Raw genomic sequence first — 26,694 nt, 5'->3', positions numbered from 1 at the left:
TCCTAAGAAATTCTGATGCAGCTTGTACTGTTTGGGAACCACTGCTCAAGCTCTATATATGCCACCCACTAACTACCCTTCTGCCCTTTCCATGAATAGTAACTCCCGGAAGGCTCAAAGGTGATTTTAACTAGCATTTGTTCGAAAAAGGAGATAGCTCTTGAAGGCCTTCTCTTAACAGTGATGGCAGTCTCAGCACCTTACCTTACTGAGCACTTACTAAATGCCAGGCCCTGTGCAGAGCACTTTTTATGTGAATCACATCTTCTAAGTCTCACAGCAACCCTCAGAGAAATGTTCTACAGTGTCCCCATTTTCAGATAAGGAAAGTGAGGCTTAGACAGATTGGGTTGACCAAGGTGACCCAGCCAGGAAATGGCAGAACCAGAATTTGAATTCAGACCTGACCCCAAGTCCCTGCCATTAAGCTCTCTACCACAGGGCCGATGATTTCTTTGAAGTAGCCCCTCTCTTGGTCCTTTCCAGGCTGTCTGGTTAGCTCTGAAATCTCCAGGTAAACCCCCTGGCACAGCAGCCTGCTCCTAGGGTCTCATACTTGGACCCCTGTTCCCGGGGTCTTGCACTGGACTAAATGTGGCACCCCAGATCCCCTCTGGAGGTTCTTCGTAGGGTTTTCTGGCCCATAGAGCAATGGCAAACAGGTGAGGGGTTGAGGGGAGAGCATAGGAGAGCCTCAGCAGGGGCAGAGGAGTTACTCCTCCCTAAACTGTTAATCGATTAACTCTTTTCTCTCCTGAAATCAGACAAGAAGAAGAGCTCAGAAGTCAGCAGGGTTCAGAGGCCCTAATTCATTCGTGATCCAACTGGGCCAGGGGGAGTGACCCTGTGTAGTGGACTTTTTTTTTTTTCCTTAGGGACATGTGTGCCCCAGCTCACTAGAGCAGAGGTCCCCTGCACTGGGGGAGGGATTCCAGCTCCAGAGCCAGGGAAGTTAGCTCTCCTGTGAAGCTCATGCCTCCCTTTTCAGTCCCTTCCTCCCTGGCGTCTGGCTGGGCTCCTGCTGGTGTTTGGTTGCCCCAAATACCCAGTCTCCTATTTCACATCCTCAGGCAAAGATCCCATTGTCAAGGTGCCCTTTGGGCTTAGCTTTCCCACCGACTGCTGACTGACAGATAAGCTCCTAAGAGGAGGGAAGCGGGAGGGTGGAGAGGTAGGTAGAACCCTGAGCAGACCCTTTGTTAGCAGACACAGTGGGTCCTGCACCCAGTACCCAGTGGGTACCCAGTGGGTCCTGCAGCTACCCGGTATCCCTGGGTGGTGCTAGCTGGCTGGCTCTGGCCCTTTATCGACAGGTGAAATTTGGCTTGGCTGGGGAACAATTTGACATATGCTTAGGCTTTACATTAGGATGGAAATTGGAGGCTAGAAGTTTGTAAGTGTCAAGAGACAAGGAAACTCTGTGTTCAGTCTGTGGGCCGGGAGAATGCAGCGGCCTCCCCAGCCAGGCTCTGCCTCTGCATAATCTGCTATGGCTGTGCCAGACTCCCTGTCCAGACCTCTCATAGATATTTCATTCCTCGGGCTGGGTCAAGCTGAGACACGAGTGCTGCTGCAGATCAGTGGGGGAAAAAGCCAGTGGACAGAATGTTCCTGCGCCTGGACCGACCAGCCACAGCCCAGGCTGGGGCCCTGGGAATCTAGATGAAATTTCTTCCTTTTCTGTAGCCAATTTGTATCTTGAGCAACAAATGAGGTTTCTGCCTGGTTGAACTGGTTTTAATTTACCTTTCTGAACTGACAGATGTGCTTAAAATAAAAATGGAAGTGACCAGGAAGTTTGCATAGTTCCCTTTGCCCATCTCACTGCTTTGGGAAAGGACCCTGTTATATACTCCTGGACTTAAACTTTCGCTTCTCTCCTCTTTCTTGTCACTTGCAACCAAAGCAAATACCTGAAACCTGGTTATAGGAATTATTATGTTATGTGGATTTTGTTAATGTCTCAAGACAGTCTTAAGTGATCCTCCACTATGGCCCCCAAAGATGACCTTATAGAGAGATGTCAGAGTGACAGATCCAAGAATTGGGCTTTTAGGTATAAATTGGTCTTGAGTATCTGGAGAATATATTTTAAAACGTGTACAGAAAGGTAGCAATTAAATGTTTATCTTGGAGTAACCCTAGCCCAGGGAAGATGATTAAAAATAGACCTGAGTAGCACTTCCTGCTTGGCAGATGGCTGATAGCAAATGCTAAGGCTTGTAGCTGACCTTTCCTCTCTGAAATCTGTTCTGTGTTTCCATGATGCTAATTGAGTCCCTCTCTAGGCCTAATCAAAGGCTCTTCAGCTGGCTCCAGAAACTTGCTGGGCTCAGTTGATGGAGCAACATGAAAGTGCTGGAATTTGCATGGAAACACCCACTCTGAGATCCAACTAGCTGGTCCTTGTTTAAAAACTAACAAGTTCTGCTCTCAGAAGTGACTGCCCAGTGCCGCTAAAGAGCCCACACCCTCTCCACCCTATCAGTAAGGAAAGATTAGTGGATGAGGGAGTGTTATGAATGCCCAGTACATGCTCATGCCCACTTCAAAACAGAATAGGTGCCTGAAGGAGGTAGGAGTAGGGGCTTTGTGAGATTTGGGTTGTAGGAGTGGCTCTTTCCCCATCCGCTGTTGCCCCTCCTCACATATAGAATGCAGACAGTAACTATCTGTATATACCCCTTGACTGCTGTGAGATATAAAAGGAAATACTGCTGTGACAGTGCTCTGAGGTGGCATCAAACTATGAAGGGGAAAAGGTATTATAATTTTTATTATTCTATATCACAGGCATCTGGGGATCTCTGATGACTTCTCATTGAGTTATTATCCTCCCCTAGGAAAGAGATGGGGCATACAGATAGGCTGTGTGGGAGAGTCCTTAACAGATGCTTAAGCCACTGTTGACAGGGCAGGTGGCATGGACTTGGCTGGCTTTCAGGGTCTCAAAGTCTTTTCAATCTTACTTCCTCTCCAAGAAAACCCCTCTGCTGTACTCAGCCCACCTAAAATGCTCTCATCCTTTCCAGTTCCACCTGTGTTCTCTGACCCTCTTTAACACTCATAATTGATTACAGTTGTTTCCTCTGTTCTATACTTATTTTATGTATTTAAGTCCTCTTTTCTAGTTAGCTAGATTGTAAACACCTTCGGGGCAGAAATGGCTCACTGTGTTCTCTGTGGTGCCCAGAAAGGTTCAGGACACAGCTGCTCATTAAATATTTGTTGATTTATAATCACAGAGGCACTTATTCCTTCATGTAAACATTCCATGAAATTCTCAGCCATTCCCTTATTGGAATTGAGACACACACACACACACACACACACAAATTTTTTGCTTTTTGCTATCATAGACTACTTTAATGTGACCTTTTCAAAACTTTTGCCCAGGAGATGTTTTTCAATGGCTGATATGTGCCTTGGGTTTTTTACGTTGGTTAAGGAAGAAGGTTGAGCACCAGAGTATATGGAAGGGATTTAAGTCTCTCTGTCTTGAGGATGAGAGTATTAAAACAGGAATTATCAGATAAGGCAGGTCAGCTGATAAGCAGAAAAGACTACTTGTGTTTTGTTTCATGCAGATAAATAGGAAGTTTAAAAACTTGAGTATAAAGAGGTCTGAGTCAGAAATGTTCATTTAATGTGGGAGGTGTCTGTTCTCTTGGGTATATGGACTCATAGAATGTTCACCCTTGAAGAGACGTTACTCAACCCCCTCATTTCGCAGATGATGCAACTTCCAGTTCAGAGGATCAGGGATGTGCCCAGGACACTGGGCTAGTTGGAAGCAGATGATCTGGCTTTGCCTGGCAGGGGTGGAGATGGGTAGGATAGTTGTTCTGACCCAGTTATGTTCCATTTCTTGAAGGAGTACGTAAAATCACCAGCACCCAGCTCTCTCCACTTTGGTAAGCACCCTATGCTGAAGTCTTTTTTAACATTTATATGTTCATGTCTCATTCATAATGGCTCTTTGGCTATGATTTCTTCACGCCCCACCAAGACTCTTTTAAGAAGCTTCATCTCTTCCTTAACAGCTATTTCACAGAACTCTAATCCTTACCCCAGTCCCCAAGGGTACACAAATATAGAGGTTAAATGTGGCTATATGCTAATGTGCTCACTGGGAGGAAAGCCTTAATGCTGGACAACTGCCACAATGGGAGAGAACACATTAATCAGCCAACTTTAGTTTGCCTGTGCAACCTGAAGTTCAGTGCTTGAGTAAGACCTTGTGCCCTGGAAAGTGTTGAAAGTGTTTAGGGGACAGCTTCTAGTATAAAATGAAAAATCAGGTATAGAAGACAGTGGTAAACATGATGAGAGAGGTGTAAAACCATGCCACATATGGAAAATTTGAAGGAACTGGTGGAAGAGAGTGAGCTACCTTGGATTGAGGGCCTCCCATGTGCTGGGCACTTGATGCTACTCAGTGTGCGGTTGGTATTGTCATCCCATTTCACAGACGAGGAAATTGAGACAAGAGAGGTGAACATATCCAAGAGCACATGTCAGAGAAAGAGCCAGAACAAGGAACCGAATCTAGTTCATCCAATTCCATAATTCTTCCATTATACCAGGCTACTGACCTGACAGATGTTTAGCCCATAGAAGGAGACCTTGATGTGGGTAGGATAAGAGCTTTAAAGCTAAAACAAAATCTGAAGGGTTGTCTTACATGGTGCGAAATGATCTGATGATGGAGGATTCAGGGAGCTCAAAGGAGACAGCGCACAGCTCATACAATGAATTTTGGCACTTGCAGCGCTACTGATGGTAGAATGGGCTTTGTCAGGATATAGTGATTTCCCTATCCCTGAAAGTATTTAAACAGAGGGTTGGTAGAAATATGCGTGAAAGCAAAGTATAAAGTGAGTGGTTGGACTAAATGACCTTTGAGAGTCCTTCAAATCCCAGTTGGTCTGTGAGTCTGTGAAATCAAAACTGGTAAGATCATATTGCATTTATTGAGATCCTCCACTGTACCCAAACTACAGTTCACTACATGGGATTCCTGCAGACTGCATTACTCAAATACACCTCCTTCTAAATGCACTCCTTGAGCCTTCTACTGGGTTCTTTATTCATTATTTGCCGCGAGGTCCAGATGCCAAAGGGTTTTGAGGGGCTTCTTAGCTTTTAATTATTTTCTCATAGGTTGTTCAGGCTGGGACTCAGAACACTCCCTTGGTGGTCCTCAGTCAACAATAAGCATTGTAGGTTTAGAAATTTAATTTTACCCATTCATCCAAGAGTGACCAAGCTCTGGTAAATTGCCTCACCTGAACTCAACTCACAAGAAGCTAATTGGTAAACCAGAATTCTAATTTATTAATTTACAGTGGAGCAGATAATCCTGAAAGCTTGGACTGTGTGTTATCTTCCTTGAAGGTAAACCCACTTGAGCGAGAGAATTAAATTTAGGCAGTTGCTAAGTAAATATGGAACCAGAGCAGAGGAGTTTGAATAGCCTAAGAGATTTTCATCAGTTCTGACAGCTTGATCCACTCTTCTTCATCAAAGAGACAGATTTTCCAAGTGAACAGGCTCTAGAAAAAAGCTTGGGACTAGGAGTCAAAAGCCATAGGTTTAATTTCTGACCTTGACTTACAAGCTGTGTGGAAGTGGGTAGGTTACTTAATACATGTGGTCTTCAGTTTTCTTTCTCAGTTAAAAAGAATGATAGGCACCTCTCAGAGTTGTTTTGGAGCCTGAGTCAGTTAATATTTGTAAATGTGTCTTTACATTCTGATGTCCTATACACCTGCCAGTTTTCATCTGATTAGGCTGAGGCTCCCCTCTTTAAGGAAGTTGCATGGACAACACCTTTTCTACTCCATTGTCACTCTCCCCCAGACTTTGGAACCAGACTGCCTGGATCCCTGTCATTTACTGATATGTTTGACCCAGGGCATATGTTTTAACTTCTCATTGCCTTACCTTCCTTGTCTGTAAATTGGGGACAATGATTGCACCTGTCTCATCAGGGTGTCAAGAAGATTAAATTACTTGGTTCATGTAAAACAATTTGAATCCTGTCTGGCACATAGTAAGTCCTACATGAGTGCAGGCCATTACTATTATTTCACAATTTCCAATTTATTTTAATGAGCCACCTCAATATCATCTGTAAAATCTCTTCAATTTCACCATAGGTTGATTGCTCCATAGCGTGTGACTTCAGTCTTGGAAAGGGGCTTCTTCTGACCTTTCTGCCTGGTTGGATTACAGGGGAGGACTTAACCTTAAGGGTCTGTGGGTTTTTTCCACTGACTGTCTTCACAGATGTCCTTTGCAGTGTAAGGAAATTTTCATTTGCCAATGCCCAGTGGCTTTGGGAACAGAAGTGTAGACTGAAACATAAATCAGGGAACTGGCATTTGCTCTTCCTAGACATATTAATTTGCATTAACTTTTTAGCTTTAGTAACTCAGGGTTGATTTGTATTCAAAGACTTGATGGCTTTGAGAGAAATTTGAGCTTCAATATCTCAGCCTCCCTCTAAAGTTTTGGTTTTTATATTTGAACTGCAAAAGGCCCCGCTGTTAACCACTGGCTGATATTGCATCCTGCTGCCACCGTCCCTGGTCTGTAACTCAGAAGATGGCCCCCCTAAGCAGGTCTCCTAAAGGGGACACATCAGCCTTTCTTCTGTAGAAGATGGTGCTCGTCTGGTAATGGTCATCCCCCACTCTGTATCCTTCTGGAGGATGCATGTTTTCCATGGCTTACTTTGTCTCTGTGGAGAGCAGGGAGGGAAGGCAGGATGTGGAGAGCTGGCAGTGTCTGTTTTCCCACTGGCTGCATGTTTACATTGGCATCTACTGTTCTAACCCTCTGCAACAGGCTGGAGAGGCTTATCCACACTGCCCGACGCACATCTGAGGCCTCGAGACAGTTGGAAGAGGTGTGGGAAAGGTTCTGTGGGCGTCTGCTGCTGGTGTTTAGAAGAGAGTCCGAGGAAACTCTGGCTGGACAAACCCTCCGAGACCAGTCATGCTGCTCCCATTTTAAATAAAGACTGTGATGGTGTGAAAGGAAATGTTTATTCAATGCTTTTTATAAGCCAGGCACTGTGCTTTATATACACTCATTCATTTAATCCTCATGACATCCTCTGGCATAGGGCATTAAGGAATAGGCATTATGTTTCCCCCTTTTGTAGATAGGCTCCTGAAGCTCAAAGAGGTGAAGTTACTTGCCAAAGGTGACACAGCTAGTAAGAGCTTGGGTCCCAGGCCTCCCTGGCTCCTAAGCCTGCATCCTTTCCACTGAACACCAGGCAGACACGAGACCATGTGTGAGGAGACCTTGCAGGATCTTTCCCTATTCCCTATCACCATTCACTAGACTCATCCTTGAAAGAAGCCCTTTTCGTGTCAGCAGAAAGATGGATTTTGAAGGTCTGATCATTAAGTGGCTTAACTCTCCAAACCTTCCCCCCAGCTCCACCCCCTTTCAGCAGTGAAATGTGGCACCCAGGCTCCCATACCACCACCTTTTTTTGTTTTTGCAGTTCCAGGCACCACGTATGCTCCCATGCCCTTGGAATTTTATGACTCCACACAGTAGATATTTCCTTCTCTAGAGCCAGTCCCTTCCCTGCCCCTCCCTCCATCTGTTTAGGGAATGTGGGGGTGAGTTGAGAACCCCCAGTCTGTGTGCAGCTCAAAGCCACTGGAGGAGGGGCCTGTAGCTCTCATGGGGCCATCGCCCTGCCCCTTGGCAGCATACATGGCTTTTTCCCCATCTCCCAGGGATTTCTGGGCAGATATGTGCAAATTTATTGTAAACCATAAATACATACAAATGACTGGCTTTGTTCATTTCTTGTCTTTCCTCATCTTTCCTGGTGACCTGTGTCTTATACACAGAGTTAGGAAATTCTTCCTTGTAATTAACCCGAATGTCTCTTATTTCCATATGAGTCCACTTCCTCTTGTTCTTATTGCAGAGAAGATAGAAAAAATCCCTTTTAGTCGTCTTTCCTCTTAGCTAAATGTTCACAGTTTCTTTTAAGTTATGTTCAGGTTCTAATTCTGGACATTTTCATCATTCTCATTGTTCTTTATTATCACCCTTCCCACTTTTTCCATATGCTTCCTCCAGGGTGAAATCCAAACAGGATCCAGTGCTATTTTGCTTGGGTTTCAATTCTCTGGAATGAAGCCTGTGACTCACTTTGACCCTAAGTGGGAAACCCCACAAGGCCTTAACCATGGAGGGAGAAAAGAATAAGAAAGGAGAAAGGACTAACCTAACCCTTCCCTATCAAATCAGTGTTGATGTGGGGTGTTTAGCTAATTCTCCAGGGATAAGGGTCTTAATAATAATCCTTTTTATCTCTGCTGAAACACTTCTGCTGCCTTCTCACTGAGATGTCTAAAAGTACTTTTGAAAGAGACAAAGTAGATTAGTGGTTGCCAGGAGCTGGAGGAGGGGAAATGGGAAGTGCTGGATTGGGGTTTCTAGCTAATTCCAGAACATTTGTGAAAATGTTCTGGAATTAGATAGTGGCAATAGTTGCATTATCTCGTGAAATATACAAAGAACTACTGACTTGTATACTTTAAAAGGTTGACTTTTATGGTATATACACAGTATCTATCTCATTTATTCCCTACACAAACGCTGTGAGTGGGGGTACTGTTTTATTGTGCCCATTTTATAGATAAGAAAATTGAGGCTGAGAGAAATTAATTGGCTTGTTGAAGTTAGTATTAAAGCTAGTATGGTGATGTCTGATTGCAAAGAGGGAAAGACGCCTTTTGACATGACTGGAAAGGAAGGAGGAAACCAAAGTCACCAAAGAAAAGAAGTTTGAAGAACCAGGTAGATTGATTGGGGTCAGCCATTTCATCTCTCTTTTCAAGGCTCCTGAGAAGGCTGAAGAGGAAAGGTGGGGAACTGACCATCTTTTTACTCTATTTCATTTACTTTGTTTTGCTTATTGTTCTCAACAACCCTGTGAAGTAGGCATGATTTCTATTTACAGTTGTAAAAGATGTGGAAGCTGAGAGAGATTGAAATACTTTCCCAAGGTCAAGTAGGTAGTAACTTGAAGTTGTGAAACCAGGATTTAAATCTAGATCCCCTGATATGTGAGGGGTCATCTAACTCCCAGGTGCTACAGCTGTTAGTTAAGCAGGTGGACATCTGCTTCCCTCACCTCTGCATGCATCTCTCTCTGAGGGCACACGCTCACTTGATAATGGTTGACCTTCCTAGGGGGAGGGGAGGGACTGAGTTTGAGAGGCTGTGTCCCTCTGCTCGGCCCTTCATGCTGGAAGGGCTTCGTGCCTGAGTCTGGGCAAGTACATAGGACTCTGAGGTAAGGATCAGGATCCCAGGGGCCTCTCGGGCACCCTCGTGGGATGATCCTTCAGGGCTCTTGGCTTAGAGAGGGCTGTTGCTTAGGGCCTTTCTTCTCAGAAAAGAAGAGAGAAGGAACAATGAAGGCTTGCACGTTCCAAATAACTGTTGTGCCTACCACCAATGGAAGGAACCTACATGTTTGCTCTGTTGCGTCCTCCTCCAAAAAGTATTGGATACTTTTCCAGTGGCCCTCCTACGTTTAAAAAGAGTTGCGCCTTCCAGACTTTCAAAGAGGCCAGAAATCAGTGGTTTTGGCTACTAAACAGGAAACTTAAAGCCCTTTCCGTTCCTTTGAGCCGGCTGGAAGGGCTGGGCCTGGAACTATTACTTTAAAGGACAGAAGAAAAGTTTTGTGTAGTTTAAAAACAAACAAAAAAAACCCTTTCCTGAAGGCCTGCATACCAGCCTTGGTTGATATACAACACGGAAAAGAGCTGCCTTGTTGCCTGGCAGGAATGACAGCAAACAAATGTGTCTGACAGTCTGTTTGGGATCTCCTGGTCTGGAATTCTGTTTGCTTTATTCTAATTGCTTCCTTAGCTTCCTTTCAGTCTCCCCACCTTTGCTACCACCCTCACTCAAGGGACAGCTAGGCTGTGCCGGGCTGTGCCAGGCAGGGCCGGCCCCACAGGCCACAGCAGCCCAGCTGGGGCTCTTCTCTCTGTCTAGTTGCAAGATGCCTGTTGTTCTCACGGGCTGTTATTCCCATCATAAATGTTAGCTTGGCAGGGGCCCCAGGGTGGAAGCCATGGTGGAAGAGCTTTCAGAGTTCTGCCCTAAGAAATGCAGCCAGTTCTGTAGGTTCGTAGAAGAGATTCATAGACACAGCCCTTTGAGAGGCACCTGAGTAGGTTTTGCCACTGGGGCAGGCCTGGTTGGTTCAGCGCTGTTTGCAGAGGATGGGACCCTGCCAGTGTCCTCGTGTAGAACCGTGCTGGCCCCTCCTGAAGATGCCTCTTGGCCTGGGCTGGCTTTCTTGTCTCTGCCATGTGTCCTACTCCCACCCCTACTCTCTCCAGGAATTCTAATCTGTGTCAGGCTAGAGAAAGTGACTCTTAGGCCCTGCTCCTATAGCAGACTGGAACCCCCAGAACAGTGGCCTCCAAACTATTTAAGCCCCCCACCTCCCTATCAGTTAAGTGTTTAAGCATTTGTTCCTAATATATGTATAATTATTTATAAATTGTAGATTGTGACGCTATGTAATAGATACATTATAAATATATATAAAAATGGAAAATCTAAAAGGATAAAAGATAAAATACACAATTAGAAAATTGTTTTTAAACTTATTTTATTGAAGGTATATGTGATTGAATATGCTTCTTTAAAAAATGTTCAGTTTATCGTTTTCTGACACAGTAATACAAAGGTGTGTCCTAAGGAGAGTGTGTTTCAGTACTTCATTTTAACAATTGCTCTGACTGAAAAGCTTCCTTACAAAGGAAGGTAGATTGAAATGAGAGATTAACATCTTTGTGCTTACAAAAATCATAATCCTCATTTTCCACCCATCCACCAAGTAGACAGAGGTTTTTGCTGAACTTTGCTGAATTGTAATCAATCTGTTCTTCTTGCAAACTGTTCAGAAGGTTTTGTTTTGTTTTGTTTTGTTTTCCAACAAGGTTCAAACACCTTTAAAATTTTGATACATTTGTAAACAGATTAGGAAATTGTTTATAATTCCTAGTTGTACAGATATAGGAGTACAGCATATAGATAATAGATAAGAGGAGATTTGTTGAATTAAAAATTTATTTCAAAATTTACATTCAGTAAAATTCACTCTGGTGTTTTGACAAATGTATAGTCTTGTAACCATCACCACAATTAAGATAACAGAACTGTTCCATCACCCCTGCTTATCCTTTTGTAGGCAAGCCTTCCCCCTATCTGTAACCTCTGGCAACCACTGGTCTGTTCTCCATTCCTATAGGTTTGGCTTTTCCAGAATGTCATCTAAATGGAATCATACAGTATATGACCTTTTGAGTCTGATTTCTTAGCATATTGTGTTTGAGATTCATCCAATCTGTTAGGTATATCGATAGTTCCTTTTTATTACAGAGTAGTATTATATGGCTTTAACAATTTGTTTATTCATTTTCTAGTTAAGAGACATTTAGGTCATTTCCAGTTTAGGGTGATTATGAATAAAGCTGCTGAAAACATTTGTGTACAGGTTTTTGTGTAATTGTAGGTTTTCATTTTGCTTGGGAGAATGACACAGCCAAACTCTTCCACAAGTGGCTATACCATTTGCAATGTGTAAGAGCTCTAGTTGCTCTACATTCTCACCAGAACTTGGATTTGTCAGATTATTAATTGGGTTGTTTGTTTCTTATTGTTGAGTTTTGGGAGTTCTTTATATATTCCGGATATAAGTCCTGTGTCAAATATGTGATCTGCAATTATTTTTTCCCAATCTAAGATTTGTCTTTTCATTCTCTTAAAAGTGTCTTTTTCAGAGCAAAAGTTTAAAATTTTGATGTGAAATTTATCAGTTACTTTCTTTTTATACATTTTATTACTTAGAAAGTATCTAAGAATTCTTTCCCAATCTATGGTCACATAGATTTTCTCCTAAATATCATCCATTTTGAGTTAATTTTTGTATAAGCATATAATTTTATAAACCACAGAAAATCATATAAAGCAGTAACACTGCCAAATACAAGTTCTTTCCATAGCACAAGTTTATTCTGAAAAGCAGTTAGATTCTCATTCCCTATTAAATGTCACCTTTGCCTTGAAGGGACAGATTTAGTTTATTTTCTGGAAAATATTACAAAGTAGCATATTACGTACTGTCCACTATTTTTTACCACAAGTAAAGTTCAACTAGTTTGGGCTGCTCATATTTTTGCAAAAGAAAAATGTGAAACTTGACTTGACTTTGCTGAAAGTAAACCTCTTTGTGGTACTCCATGTCATTACGCACAAATTGTAAAGATTCGACTTTTTAAAGATCTCATTGCGTAAGATCAGCTTTTTCATTGGCAGCCTGTAGCAGAGAAACAACAGTAATTCACAATATGCTAAAAGCAAAGGCAGAAGACGGGGCACCAATGACACTCCCCTTCCCCCCCAGCACACAAGAGCCCCACCCTTCCTGTACAGTACACGCATGCCATATACGGCCTGGAGGAGGCCCCACTGGCAATCTATATATTAAAACTGGTTAGTGAATCTTACTCTTTTTTAAGATAAAAATTTAAAATTCTAGATAAAAATTTTCACCCTGACCCTGTGATTAGGTGTCTTGTGTGCTGGAAAGCCTTTACAGTGCTGCCCTGTCCCTGCATTCCCACTTGTGCCTAGCACATGACTTGTGAGTGTTTGAGAAGTCAGTGAATGCATTCACCAAGGTCTTTTTCCATCATAAATGGTGACACTATGTTGCTTCATGTTGTCATTTTCCTGTCTGCTTTCTTCTAGGATTTGTTTTCCCATAGCCCAACCTCTTCCCATCTCTAAAGTCAAAGCTCTTGGTTAATGTTTCTTAGAGGATGATACAACTGACTACCCATAATGTAGAGCCAAGGAATCATGAGAGAGTATACTTTTGGAGCTGGAAGACACCAAACCCCTTATTAAAATCAAACCAAAATTAAATTAATGGTGGTACTGGAATACTACTCAAATAAAGAGTACAAAATACACTGATATGTGCAGCAACATAGAAGAATCTTAAAAGAATTTATACTGAGTGAAAGAAGCCAGACAAAAATATGTCAACTATAGCTAAATAAAGCTGTTTAAAGAAAAGAAAATAGGCTATTCACTTGTGGAATAAGCGTTTGATAAATGTCTATGTGCCAGATTCACGTGCTGTGTGCTGGGTAGTTCACAGAGAGATTGAAGACATGGCACTTGACTTCAGGGAACTTAACATCTGGTGTAAGAATTAAACAGATAAACAGACAATTTAAATCCAAGGTGCTAAGTGCTAAGAAAAAAGGAAACCAAAGGGAACAAGAGGAGTCCAGAACATGGGTGCCAGTGGTGCCTTTTCCAGGGGAGGCCAGAGAAAGCCTTACGAAGAGGGGAAGCTGAGCTGAGGCTTGGGTCTGGTCAGGTGGGAGAGCCTCCCTGTCAGAGGAAACAGCGTGGGCAAAGTTGGTGAAATACAGGTTCCAGGAACTGCATGTGGTCCAACATGACTACAGCAAAGCTCACAGCAGGAAAGTCGCAAGAGATGAGGCTGGAGAGGTTGACAGGGCCAGACCGTGGGGACTTTGGCCACCCTTGCAGTCCTTAGGTCTGTTAATGCTCTAAGGGTGAACCAACAGGTTGGCCATATCTTTGGTCTTTGTCCCTGGGACATTGTCTCATCCAAACCTTTGGCATGGACTTGCAGGTTCCAGGTTTTGAGGCTGTGACACTCATGGCTGCTCATTTCTAACCGGGAGCCCACAGGTTTCTCAGGAATATCTTGAGCCCCAAAGGAAAGTGTTGTTTTAGGTCTGAGCAGCAGCTGGAGAACAGCTGCTTGCTCCTTGCAGCTGCACCTGGGAGTAAAGACTTCTGGTACATTTGAATGTCAGAGGCAACCAACAAACCACCTGTGCCAAAGACAGTTTTTCCACAAGTAGGGAATTAAGCCTTCCTCTCAGAATGGTGGCAATGAACCCTGAAGCCCTGCATCTGGCAAAATGACTGTCTGATGTGCAGTGATCTGTATCCTGACTGTGCTTTCTTACCCCCTGGGCATCTGTTAACCAGTCACTTCCAGATTTCTTCAGCCACTGAGTAACAGAGGTCATGGGACAGGCCCTTCTATAGATAATATATTTGCTGTTTATTATTTATTTACTTGTCTTTTTCAGTGCAGACTAGGATGTTTAATTCAGTGTATGATTGTCAGACCACATTAAAAATGTAGGCAGGAATACAGAACACGGCTGGCTCGTGTCACCCAGATGTCCCAGCGTAACCAGAGCAGGAATACATGGGATAGGGCCTGTGTTGATGGAAGTAGATGCCAAATTGTATGGCAAGCTCTGGCTCCTCTTTCTCCAGTTCCCTGCCACCCTCCAACCAGAAGAAAGAAGCTCATGTTTAAGCTAGAGTTTAACAGGGATTGCTGCTTCATGAGCATTTCTGCCATCTGGAGATCAAGTTGCTTACACCTCCAAAGGAGAGTTCCCATTTAGGAGGATCATGCCCATTGTGACCCTTCCAATCTATGAGAAGGCACGACGAGTGAGAAGTGTGGGTTTGAAGGTTTGTTCTCGTGTAGGGGGTTCTTTGCTGCCTTTTGCAGAGCCAGGTGAGGGGGTGAGCAAAAGGACCCATCCTGGTTTCTATGTCCTGGGAAAGCTGTGGCCAGCACTGATGGCTGAAATCACACATGACCAGGAAAGGCCAACTGGACTAGTTATCTCAGGTGAATTAATTATATCAAGCAGTGTCAGAAGGCAAGAAGTTTTTAATGATGTTGTGGAGTTTGGGCTTTTTCATCTCCACACCCAGGCTGATGCAAGCTCTGCAGCTCTGTCTGCTCTGCTGTCTCCTCCTCCCCCTGTGCCATCTGCCAGCTGGGCTGTAACTGGCCCAGCGGTCCCTTTTGCTGTGTCAATCCTGGAAGGTCATGATTGTTGTGATTTGGGGCTGGTTTCCGATGGGTGGGTGAAATGGCTATCTAACTATCGATTTGTTTTCTTGAATTTCAGTCGTTCCAAGGAAGTCAAGGACGAGCATACCTCTTTAATTCAGTGTGAGTGTCTCTCTCAATGATACAGCCATTGTTTGGTGCAAATTTGGAGGGATGGGGGAGAGCAACCCTAAACTATAATTAAATGCACTTCTGTCTTCTCTGCCACAATAAAAACTCTGTGACGCCTTATTGCCCCCATTTGGTAGTTGCTTTGGGGAATTTTTTTTTGGGGGGGCCAACATCTTTGGCTAAAAATAATATAATCACTTCCTTCAGGCACATCAGAGAGCTGTCGTCTCATAGAGGGAGACAAAGTGCCTCTGAGAGAGCTTCAACATGAAGGTCTCATCACTGATTTGCGATATGTTGCTAGGGAAGAGCAAGGGCAAACAAGGCTGGAGGGACAGCCCAGTTAGGGAAAAGTTTCAGTCCCCACTGCAGGCGCATAGTCTACACAGTCCTCCAGACTTCACTGGGCGCATAATTTACAGACTTTTCCCTGTGGAAGAAAGGTGAAGCTGATGCAAGCCCAGTGAATTATAAAAAGGGAAACCAAGCATGTCCAGTTTGCGCCGGGTGCTCTGTGAAGGAGTGTCGTATATTCAATACCCAGGACTCGCTCATTCTTGTGATCAGGTCAGAGACTGTGCCATAATAGTTCACATGTTTTTGGCTGCATTCTGTTTTCAAAATTTGGCTCTCATTTTAACTAAGCTTGAGGTCCTGCTGGCTTTGGACTTCACAGTGTGGTTGCCACAGTTTGTCCCCTTAAGTCACAAGATTAAAAGCATTTGTTAGAAAAAGTACATAAATTTCAAGGAAAGTTTCAACCATAAAGACTATTTTTAGTAGCCCCATGAATCAGAACTTGCAAATCTGAAATTCATTCAAACTGAGATATTTCCATGTGGCTACCTCTTGAGGGTTGTTGTTGATTTCCATCATAGACCATGCTGCTCTGTGTTGGCTTCCCTTTGGGCAGCCCTGACCAGTTAATTTTTTGCTGGAAGCTCAGCTTGAATGATTAATGATAAACATGTGACTGACTACCTGCTCTCTTTTCTTTCTGTCCCTTGGCATAGAGTTAACGTGGGCTGTGGGCCTGCAGAAGAGCGAGTGTTGCTAACAGGATTGCATGCAGTCGCAGACATTTACTGTGAAAACTGCAAAACCACTCTGGGCTGGAAATATGTAAGTACAGAGGCATCTGATTAGTGGAGAGAGAGCTGTGAAGGGAGAGCTGGAGCACCACACCAGAACAATGCTTTCTTTTACTCGCTTCCCATGGCCTTGTGGGATTGTTTTAGACCAAGACAGGAAACCGAGCTCCAAGGGCAGTTCCTGGCACACTCATCTGTCTTCCACACTCATTCGTCCCTTTCCGCTGACACTCCCCTCCTCCTATTCGTTCCTTCACATCTGCCCTTCAGACAGACACACATATACATACATACACACACATCTTCCTTTAGATTTAATGAATAATAGCAATAATATTGCTATTTGATAGTTATATGCTAGGTGTAAATTATTTCATTTACCCTTCACAGCAGCCCTAGAGGGTAGGTACTGTTTGTATTCCTCTTTTATAGATGGGGAAACTGAGGATTATGGCGGTTAGTATGTCCAAGGTTACCTAGCCATTAAATGGCCAAACCAGGATAGTATTCTGACTGCAAAGCCCGTGCTTTTATACTCTACACTTTGATGCCTCAAATAAATGTTCCTCCAACATCAACTAGGTCCTAAGTCCTGTGCTAAGCATCATCAAACATTATCTTAATTAATCTCCATCTTCAGATAGAATATGGCTGGACTCTCCCAACTGAACAATCATTCTTCCATTCTTTAACTTAGTAAAACTTTACAATCCCCCTGGGGCCTAGGAGAGCAGTTGTTTGCTAGGGTGAGAGGAGGGGAGGACAGCGAAGTGCTGTTCTAACATGGGGAACTGATTCTGACATGCACTGGAGTCAGCACACAACCATAAACACAGTCCCCACTGTCCCTCTGGCTAATAGTATAGAACCTTGTCAACAGCTAGAGTTAGATTCAAATTGGGCTCCACTTACCTGGCTGTGTGTCCTTGGGCAAGCTGCTTAACTTCTCTGTGCTTCAGTTTCCTTACCCTTACAAAGTTGGTTTGAGCACTAAATACATAAGGCCTGTAAAATACTTAGTACATATCATCTGGCATATAGTAAATACTCAATAAAAGTGATTGCTATTATTATTGTCAGATCTTTTTTAGCCTGTTTGTGTATATACATGCATAGCACAATATTCTTTTCTATCCTCCCTGTCATTGTGGGCATATTAAAAAATTAGTCTTCCTGTCTCTGAGAGGACAGTTTATTTCTTGTAAAAGGCCTCAAATCCCCCAACCTCTGTGCTGCTGGCTCATATGACCTGCCACTGGCTTCAGAAGGAACGTGAAGAAGTAATAAAAACTAGCACAGGTGTAGTCTTCAATGGATCTGGCCACAGTTCTGGTTTTGATTATCCAGACATGTTCTGTTCCTTCCTTCTATTTTCCAACTGCTTGGCCATTCTATTCCACTGAGGATATGTTGGATTAGAGATCAAAGATAAACCTGGGTTGGTTAGTTTTTCTCCTTGCTTGTGGTTTAGGTAAAGCAAGTCACTCATTTGACAGACTTTTCAGAAAAGCCTTTGACATGCCCAGGCCCCAGGTCAGAGCTGGGTACAGAAGTGGTCTAGTCCCTGCCCTCAAGGCACTTACAGTCCTGATGCCAGGGAGAAAAACAACATGTAAACAGATAAAACAGAACAAGAGGAGTGGTATGCACAGGACAGGAGGGGGACATCGAGGAATTGCAGTGTAAGCACTTCCACCCACCAGGCTTCTGTTGTGCCCCTGTCTGTCTCCATGGATAACTAAGAATGACTGTGGCTTTCTTTCAATTCGCCTGGTATTTATTGATCACCTCTTATGTGCCGGGACCTGGGCTATGTCCTTTCACCCATTATTTCTTCTAATCTCACAACAATCCTGTGAAGGAGGAATGAAAGGTCTGAATACTTAAGTGATGCTTCTGATGCTGGAAAACAGTAGAATCAGGATTTAGACCTGGCATTTAGACTCCATATATAGTGCTCCTGACACTGGAGTCCAGTTTTGACATTTTGCTAATTCCTGTATAGCTCAGGCCTATTGCTTTTTTTTTTTTTTTTTTTCTTAATAGGGATAACATCATTCTCCCAGTTGTGCTTTGTCCTCTCGCCTGTCCTGAACACACTATCATGTGACAATAGGTCTTATTCCCAAGCCACGCACACCCAGAGCTGGGGAATAATGAAGCGTCAGGAAAATTACTGCTGAGCTCATAGCTCGCGTATGTGCATGGTGTGATAACACATTCTCTTGGTTCCCCCTCTTTCCACTTTGTGGAATGACTCCTTTCTCAAAACAAGAGACCCAAGTCTGAACTCTTGTTCTGAAACCCATAGCGCATTGACAGTAGGATTTAGTTCCTTACTAATTTGAGGGCTCAAGAGGCAGAGCTGTTGTCCACTGTTTCTGCACACCAGGCTTAGTTGTGTAATGGCTCTGATGACTGATGTTTTTCCATGATACACCAAGATGCTCTTATCTATCTTTGCAAATAACATACCCTTTTATTTTCAACCTGTACAGGAATTTTGTGGGGCTTCTTAGCTCAGCGAGCCTACGTTGCTGTAAGTTTAGAAACGTACCCTGCCACATGGTTTGTACTGAGTTTTCCCCATGGAGACCTGGCAGTTGGGTGGGGTTTGAGGGCTGCCAGCTTCCTCGCCTGAAGTTCATACAACTCCTCTCTCCCTGGAGAGTGAAAATGAAAGAAAAGCAGACTTAACACATCTGGCATAGAAACAGCAAGACAAAGTGAAAAGGAAACCTGTTTGTTTTCACAATACTTTGCTTTTCTCTCTGAATGTCTTTTCTCTAAACATACTAGAGTATTGCTTAAAAGTATCATTAGACTTTCCTGTGTTCCTAGAAACTAGCAGGAATGACACAAACTTTATGTGGACACATCCACAGGACAGACTTCCTGTTAGCATCAGAAACCAACGTCCCCTAAGGCAATATATGTACATGTACTCATTCATTCAGCAATTATGTATTGAAGACCTTTTATGTACCAGGCATTCTTCTAGGCACTAGGTATATAGCCATGAACAAAACATGAAAATCTCTGCCTCCATGTAGTTTATTCCAGTAAGGGGGAGACAGTCAGTAAACAAAATAGATAGGCAGATGACAATGTGTGTTTGAAAGTGATAAGTGCTATGGAGAAAAACAAAGCAGAAAAAAAGGGGTGCTGGAGTAGAAGTAGTGAGTAGAAGTAGTAGGGTAGTCCAGAAGGACCTTGCTGAAATGGTGACCTTTGAGTGAAGACTTGAATGAGCAGAAATCCTGAAGAAATTTTGTTGCAATTTTGAGAAATTCCTGGTGTTGCCTCATTTCTGCAGGTAAGTGAAGGGACCATGGAGTGCTTGAGTGGTATTAATTGTCTCAGTGAGTCTGGGTGAAGGCAGGACCAGATCCTGATCCCTGTCAGCTGCACCACCTCTGCTTCCATGCTGCAAAAGTCAGTTGTTTGTCTTTGGTCATCAATGTCTTCTCTTCCTATGTGTTTTCTAGGAACACGCTTTTGAAAGCAGCCAGAAGTATAAAGAAGGCAAATACATCATTGAGCTAGCACACATGATCAAGGACAATGGCTGGGACTGATCAGAGAGCATCCACTCAACCCAGTCCACACGAATGCCATCCAACCGAACATTCTACCCAAGCGTGAGAGAGTGACTGAACACGTGGTTCCATCCATTTAGATGCCTTGCCATTCTGGGGCATTCCACCCACCCTGATGCCATCTTTCTGGTGACCAGCCTCTAAATCGCTGTCTCTCTGTCTCTTTGCTTTGTATCTGTTTGTGAGTTGATCCTGGCTTCTCTCTGTTCTAGTGTTGGCTGAAAACCAAAACAAACAAAAGGAACAGATGCCTGACCGCATGGTGGCAGCCTGCCTTGATAGGAGTCCCAGGGGCCGGGCAAGAGCTGCCTGTTGGCCTCTTGTCAGGAGAGCAGTGGCAGGGGGGTCTGCGGAGGAGGGGAAATGGGGAACCCTGAGGGTCTAGCGGTGGGCAGTGGGGGTGGGAGGTTGGACTAGGGAACAAAATTGTGCTGCTCCAGGAGATCTGGTAAACTAGGCTTGAAATAATCAACTTGTCTAAGAGGACAAAGAGGAAAAAAAAATACCTCATGCCTGCATTCTCTCTGATCAGAAGTGTCTGTTCCTGATAATGACCGTGCCAGGCTAGCAAATGAGCACAAGAATGGCCATAATTTTAGCTGGCAGAGCAGGGGCCTGGTTCTCCTGGGCTGAGGTGGGGAGTGTCCTGGTAGCAGTCGATGACCTGGTGGACCCCAGATGGGGTTTGATGACTCTGATGTCTCACTGTTCCTTTAGGTTCTCTTCTTTGCCTCTTCAGCCACTGTAGTTGAGGGGAAGGGACGGCCATTTGCAATGGGTATGAGATCCAAATATCCCGAAGGCTTTGAATAGCAATGGAGTAAAATAAATAATTGAGGAGGGCAGGGAACAATGGGGGCTGCAGTTTGGGAGCTCCTGCTCAAATGGCTTACATCCTGGGCCAGAAAACTGAAAAGTAGAACCAGTTAGCATTTCCCACTGTCTGACCTTTTTTCTGACCCTTAGTAAGAGGAATGCAGCCAGGAGGGGTAGGGGTGGGGGGGGTGGGGAGTGGTGGGCAGTGCCTGGAATAGTTTAGATTTTGCAGGTTAGGTGCAGCTTCCCTTAGGTGGCTTCAATGGGATCATCAGTTCTTTGTACGTAGAGTTTTGGGTGTTTTTCTCCAGTTCTGTCACTGTAGATTGTGGAAAAGGCAGGCTTTGAGCTCAGCGATAAACTGGGAGGTGAATTCTTCGTGCCCCTAGTTGTTCTCCTTGGACTTGATATATAGAAAGAAATCTCCTGTCAGTGAGGTCCAGCAGTGGAGAGAGGTGAGATATGGTGTCAAACTTTAAGTTACAAATTCTAATATTACCCCATCTGCCTGTCCAAAATTCATGGTATTAGGGAAGTGGAGAATAGATCCCTGTAAGGCTCATGAGAGAGAGGGGAGTTTGATACATTTAATTTTAACACTGTGAAGTCTGTTCTACAGCAATTCAGCCAGTACAAGGTGCATGACACAAAACTCATTTAACTGAGTTAATTTCATTACATAGACTGAAAATATTATTATTGTTAAGATGTATGTGTTTTCTCAGTATCTCATTCTCCATGTAAGCCAATCCTATAGGAAAGTTTACCTTAAAAGTTACAGAAGAATGTGTTCATGAAGACTAGAATCTGTAAAATTGGTTAACCAAGATTTAAAGCCTCTAACCAGGTTATTTTCAGAATCGCATCTGCAGCAGAACCAAATTTCCACAGGGAGTGAGTCAGTGGTGGAAATGCCTTTTTGTGTCTGTGTGCTGATTGCAAAGTGGAGGACCTGAGAGTGGGGACATGGATGGTCCTACCGGTGGTGAAGAGCAGGACTGACAGAAAGCAGGATATTTCCAAGCTAGCAGTAAACCACTGCTGGAAGGCAAAAAGCCTTCTTGGCCAGGTCTTTCCAGTCTTTTAGTGGCCCTGGGACATGGAGTAAGCTGTTCCCCCACTTTACTGAAAGGCAGACTGAGGTTCAGAAGTAGTATTTCATTTCTGCTCCCAGAGAAAATTTCCTCTGGCTGCCAGGCCCTAAGATCTCAACAAAAAACATTTTCAACTTTCACATTCCTAAGCTGGTTTGCCAGCACAGAAATCATGTTTTGCCCCTTCCTAATCCCCCCTGAAGGAAATGAAGGAATTGGCCTTCGTTTATGGATCTTGATGAATCCCTTTGTTCAGGGAAAGCCCTGGCTATTGATACTCCTTTCCACAAAAAGGAAATGGTGTTAAACCTGGGTAGTTGTTTTGTTTTTAAAACTTAAAATGAAATGTGGCAACAGAAGTCGGACATGGCATGTCCTAGAATTTTCAAGGGACAGAGGAGACCGATGTGCCACTGTTCTTCCCTGGGGATGGGGCCTCCAACTGCTGCGTGGGTCAGCACAGGCTCCAGCCAGACCCTGGTTCTGGTTTTATTCAGTTACTATCCGTCACGCATCCAGTGGGTGCATGGCACCACGCTACGCGAGGGATGGGAGTAGAATGTTGGTGTTTCCATTACTACAGGGGACGAACTCGTTAGGTTTTCCCTTTGTGTCAGTAAAACCAAAAGTGCTTCTTATAACTTTAGCTCCATTCATGGCTTGTCTAATCTAATGTCTAGCAGTATTGGAGAGGCCACAGCTGAGGGACGGAGATGCAACAGCTCGTGGCTTCAGTCATTTCATTCTTTAATTTTCTCACCAAATTATTGACTCAGAGCATAACCAAAGACCTCATCCATTCACCCCTGGTAGGTTCAGGGAATTGGAGTTCATTGGGAGAGCTTGGACAGTGGGGAGAAGGAGAGGGACGCGGAAAGGGGGAATGGCATGAAGTTCCATACCTCAGCAGCAGCTGCCCTCGTTTGGACCTGCAGCCCAGCCGGCGACTCTAGTTCCGTCTCCCCTGTTCCGCCCTAGGTGTGTGGCCTTGGCTGCCCTGGATTGCACCCTTGGGACATGAGTCTCAGGCTGCTGATGGGTTGATTTGACGTGAATCAGATACAGCCGAACTTGATGCCCACAGGTTCTCAGCGAGGCCTGACTGGGTCCTGCCCCAACTCCTATCACAGTGAGATCATGTAGACAGGATAAAGTCAGTCTACACTGGTGGATCAGTGTGCGCAAAAGAGGTGTCCCTTTAAAAAAAGATTTTTCAGGTGGATATATATAGAAGAAACAGTCGCTTGTGAAATATACTTTTGTAAATAATATTTAATTTTTTAAATAATATATTTGGTGCTGTTTTCTCAGATCCCCTGAGAGCACTTTTTATTTTTGTTTGTAGATTCTATGTTTCCTCTGCATTTCTCGATGTATATTTTAAGGGAAACAGTGATCACCAATGCACTCTTTTCTTTACTTTTTAAGTCTATCATTTTAGTCTTGATCAAGGCAATAAAGCAATCAATGCCTTGCTATATTTTTTCCAGTGGAATAGACTTTGCAGGATGTTCCCAGGTTGAGAAATGAAATGTTTTCATGCACAAGTATTGACTAGAAAATAAAATCAAGTAAATTTAGTAACAACTGAGAGCAATTCCTCTTGTTGGAAGAATTTCCAGCAAATTGGGATCTTGTTTTTAATTATGTGTGTATTTAAAAAAAGCACTTTGGATTGCGCTTCCTGTATTCCTTTTTATTGGGGACACTATAACTCAAGTTTACACCTCGGGCACGTAAAATTTTTCTTCTCTTTTTCTCTAGTTGTTTTTTGTTTCTGAGTGGACCAACAGCACAATACGAGGATTTTGTTCCCCTGAGCATGGAGCTGTTGCTGATTTGCTCCTTTTTCTTTCTTTGTGTGCTCAACTTTTACAAACGGTAAAGGAAATCTGTTATTTCTGAAGAGCAAGCAGTTATATCTATGCCTCTGCGATGTGAGTGTATAAATCATGTACCCCAGGACTCCAGTTGTTGTAGAAGCCACATTGCATTAAACATTAACTGGTTTGGGTTGAAAGAACATTAATAAAATAATAACATACCTTTTAGGTAAACAGCTTTTTTTTTTTTAAGGTCAGATTGCCTCAGGTTCAGGAAGAGGCTGGGAAATCAAATCTTGAACACAATCAACTTACATATTTTAAAAGAATCTGCCTCAAATGCAAAAACATGCTAGTAGTCTAGGTAGAGGAAAGAGATGTTTCATTTTTAAAATTAAAACACACTCATGAAATCTACTATCAGTGAAGGGTAAAAGCAAAAAGAAACAAGCTATTCTCGTGTTACCAAATTCTGTCTGCCCCTATGTTCTTGTATAACATTTTGGTGAAAGTGGGAGTCAGTTCCCTTTTTCCAACTTGCAGACACTCTTTCAATACAGAATCTATTTATGCTTGTGTTTACAAACTTTATTTTTCGGGTTTGGGTTTTCTGTTTTCTGGTTTTGTTTTTTGACAAATTTCAGGTCACTGCTTCAATGAGAAAGGTAATTGTTTTCAAATAATTTGTCTTCACCTTTTCTTGTATTTGTACATAGTGATTCAGTATTAGAGAAAAGTGCATTGTTTCTGTCATATTTCCAATCTGTGTTGGTGCTCATTTGAGTAAATAAAGTTTTCAAATATTAAATTCTTTGGAAGAGTCATCTGTTGTCATTGATTCAGTGTGTTTTAGATTGGCATTTAACATTTAAAGTGTTAAAGGTCATTTCTTCTAATCCCTTTCACAACTGAGACCCAGAAGGTTATTTTTCACAAAGCCAGCCAACCAATTAATGAATAAAAACCAGGCCTACCATTTATCAGCAAATAACTTCTCGGCTTTAGATAACAAAAATGCATGCTTTATCCATTGCTGTCTTCTAAGCACCCCCATATTCTTAGACTCTGCAAGTTTTTCTGGTGACACCAGTTCCTTTGGTGGAGATAAAACTCCATTTTGGGGGTGGGGGGAGGTAAAACAAATTTTTGCCAAAAGGGGGCAGTATTATCTTTAAACGACTGAATAACAAAAGAAGAAAACTATTCAGTTACTGTTACTGACCGCCTTGTGGGTCGAACCCCTTAAACGGGTTTCCCGTCCTGTCGCTGGCACCAATTAAATAAGACCAGATTTGGTAAAGCAGAGCAGAAACTTGGATCGAAGTATAAAGACGGGTGGACAAGTGTCCATTTAACACCTTCTACCGGAAGAGAGGTGAGCGGGACTCTTACAAGGGATTGGGGGTGAGATGGGGCAAAGCTTGGGCATGCGCGGGTGGTCTTTCTTTGTATTTAGTACTTTTGCACTCGGTACTCTTTGCGCACGGCGCCCCCCCTTGCCATCTTGGACGAAACTGGCTCATGTCGGCCTATGGTTAGTGGCATCCTGCACTTAGTTTCTGAAAGCAAGCCTAGCTCAACCAAAAGGTTAAATGTAATTTTCCATGAGCAACCACTTCATGACACCTTATCCTGGTAGCAGATATGAAAAATTAAGTCTTCACTCAATTAACAAATATTTATTATCTATTAGATTCCAGCCACTGGCTAAGGCAGTGAATATGACATCTAAGATGTAGTGTGAGGGCAGAGCATCAGCTGACTTGCTTTGGTCAGCTAGATCCTTGCTATTTAAATCGTGTCCCTCGACCCCCAGCCTTAGCCTCATCTGGGAGTTGGTTAGAGGCGCAGAATCCAAGTCTCCAGCCTAGACTTTCTGAATCAGAAGGTGCAGTTCAACAAGATCACCAGGTGATTCTTAAGTGCAATAAAGTTTGAGAAGCAGTGAGCTAGATTCTTCATTCAGCATCTTAAGTCTCCACTCTCAACAACTCTTTAGCTGTGCCCATAGAGGGCAGGGGGGAGTGACTCATATTCTAAAATTCACATCAAGGCCAAGGTTCTCCAGAGAAAGAGTGGACAGAACTCGGTGCCGAAACACAGACGTTTCAATTGAGTTGGTCTTACGAGGGGGTTAGAGTCTAAAGTCTGACAAAGTTATGTGCATTCAGGATTACCCTTGACTCCTGTTTCTTCAGTTGCGCACCAGAGCAAGGCTTTGACTTGCATTGGAGTTACATTGTGTGAAAAATAGGTATCTTTTAATTCAGAGACAGTTTCTGTGCTGGGAAATATTTGTTTATGCTCTGAGAGGTGTGTGGGAGAAACCAGTTGGAGCAAAGGCAGATTTGGAGCTCCCATCTCACTCATTACATGGTAGACGCTCATAGTAGTTGTGCCCACAGAATTTAAGAATTTAACTGATCTCTTAATTTTTTTCCTGCATGATAAGTGAATTCACATAGGTTAAGTACCTGAGCAAAGCAGCATCCCTGTCCCAGAGATTCGGAAGGTTGCAAATGAAGACGGTCGTGGTTTTAGAGTGATGGTGGGCTGCAATATTTCTGTCTCGCTCACCTGTCAGTGATAGTTCTGCAATACTGAGGATTCACAATGCTTATTTGTGACCCTATTTAATTATGCTTCAAGAAAAGAGTACTTTTGAAGCTGCCAACAATTAACACTTTTTTGTCAGGCAAGTAAAGCAAAAGCATATTTCATATGGAAGAGAATATGGGTTTAAGACAGTTTATAGAGGAGCCCTATTTTAAAAATGGATCACACCCCTGCCTAGAGTAAGCGAAAGGGCAAAGCCTCATTTGTGCTGTTCACATGCAGGATTGCAAGAGCCAGACAGATCTCCGGTTGAATCCTGCCTACAGCTCTTTGGCTTGGGGCAATTAATTTAGTCTTATTGAATCTCAGCTTTTAAATCCATTAAAAGAAAAAGAAAAAGGTTATAGAGATATTTTTATAAATGCTCCTGGCACATAAGAGTCTCCCCCTCAGTGCCTCTTTGTTGCTCAGATGTGGCCCTCTCTCTCTAGCTAAGCCACCTCGGCAGGTGAACTCACTGCCCTCCCCTCTATGTGGGATCTGACACCCAGAGGTGTAAATCTCCCTGGCAACGCAGGATATGACTCCCAAGGATGAATCTGTACC

At 43.3% G+C, this 26,694-nt stretch overlaps 1 protein-coding gene across 2 annotated transcripts in view; it reads left to right on the top strand.

The window, feature by feature from the left end:
* YPEL2 (yippee like 2) overlaps positions 1–20,163 on the top strand; it is a 51,849-nt gene extending 31,686 nt beyond the window's left edge. For both annotated transcript variants that reach the window (XM_037808455.1, XM_037808456.1), the window contains exons 3-5: positions 15,057–15,100; positions 16,123–16,231; positions 19,689–20,163. In XM_037808455.1, the coding sequence (XP_037664383.1) occupies positions 15,057–15,100; positions 16,123–16,231; positions 19,689–19,778 (243 nt within the window). In that variant the 3' untranslated portion in view covers positions 19,779–20,163. The remainder of the gene's footprint in view (positions 1–15,056; positions 15,101–16,122; positions 16,232–19,688) is intronic.
* The last annotated feature ends 6,531 nt before the right edge of the window (positions 20,164–26,694 follow it).

The sequence above is a fragment of the Choloepus didactylus genome, chromosome 18, assembly GCF_015220235.1.
Source record: "Choloepus didactylus isolate mChoDid1 chromosome 18, mChoDid1.pri, whole genome shotgun sequence".
Taxonomy (NCBI): Eukaryota; Metazoa; Chordata; class Mammalia; order Pilosa; family Megalonychidae; genus Choloepus; species Choloepus didactylus.
This window is presented reverse-complemented; position numbering and strand designations above follow the sequence as displayed.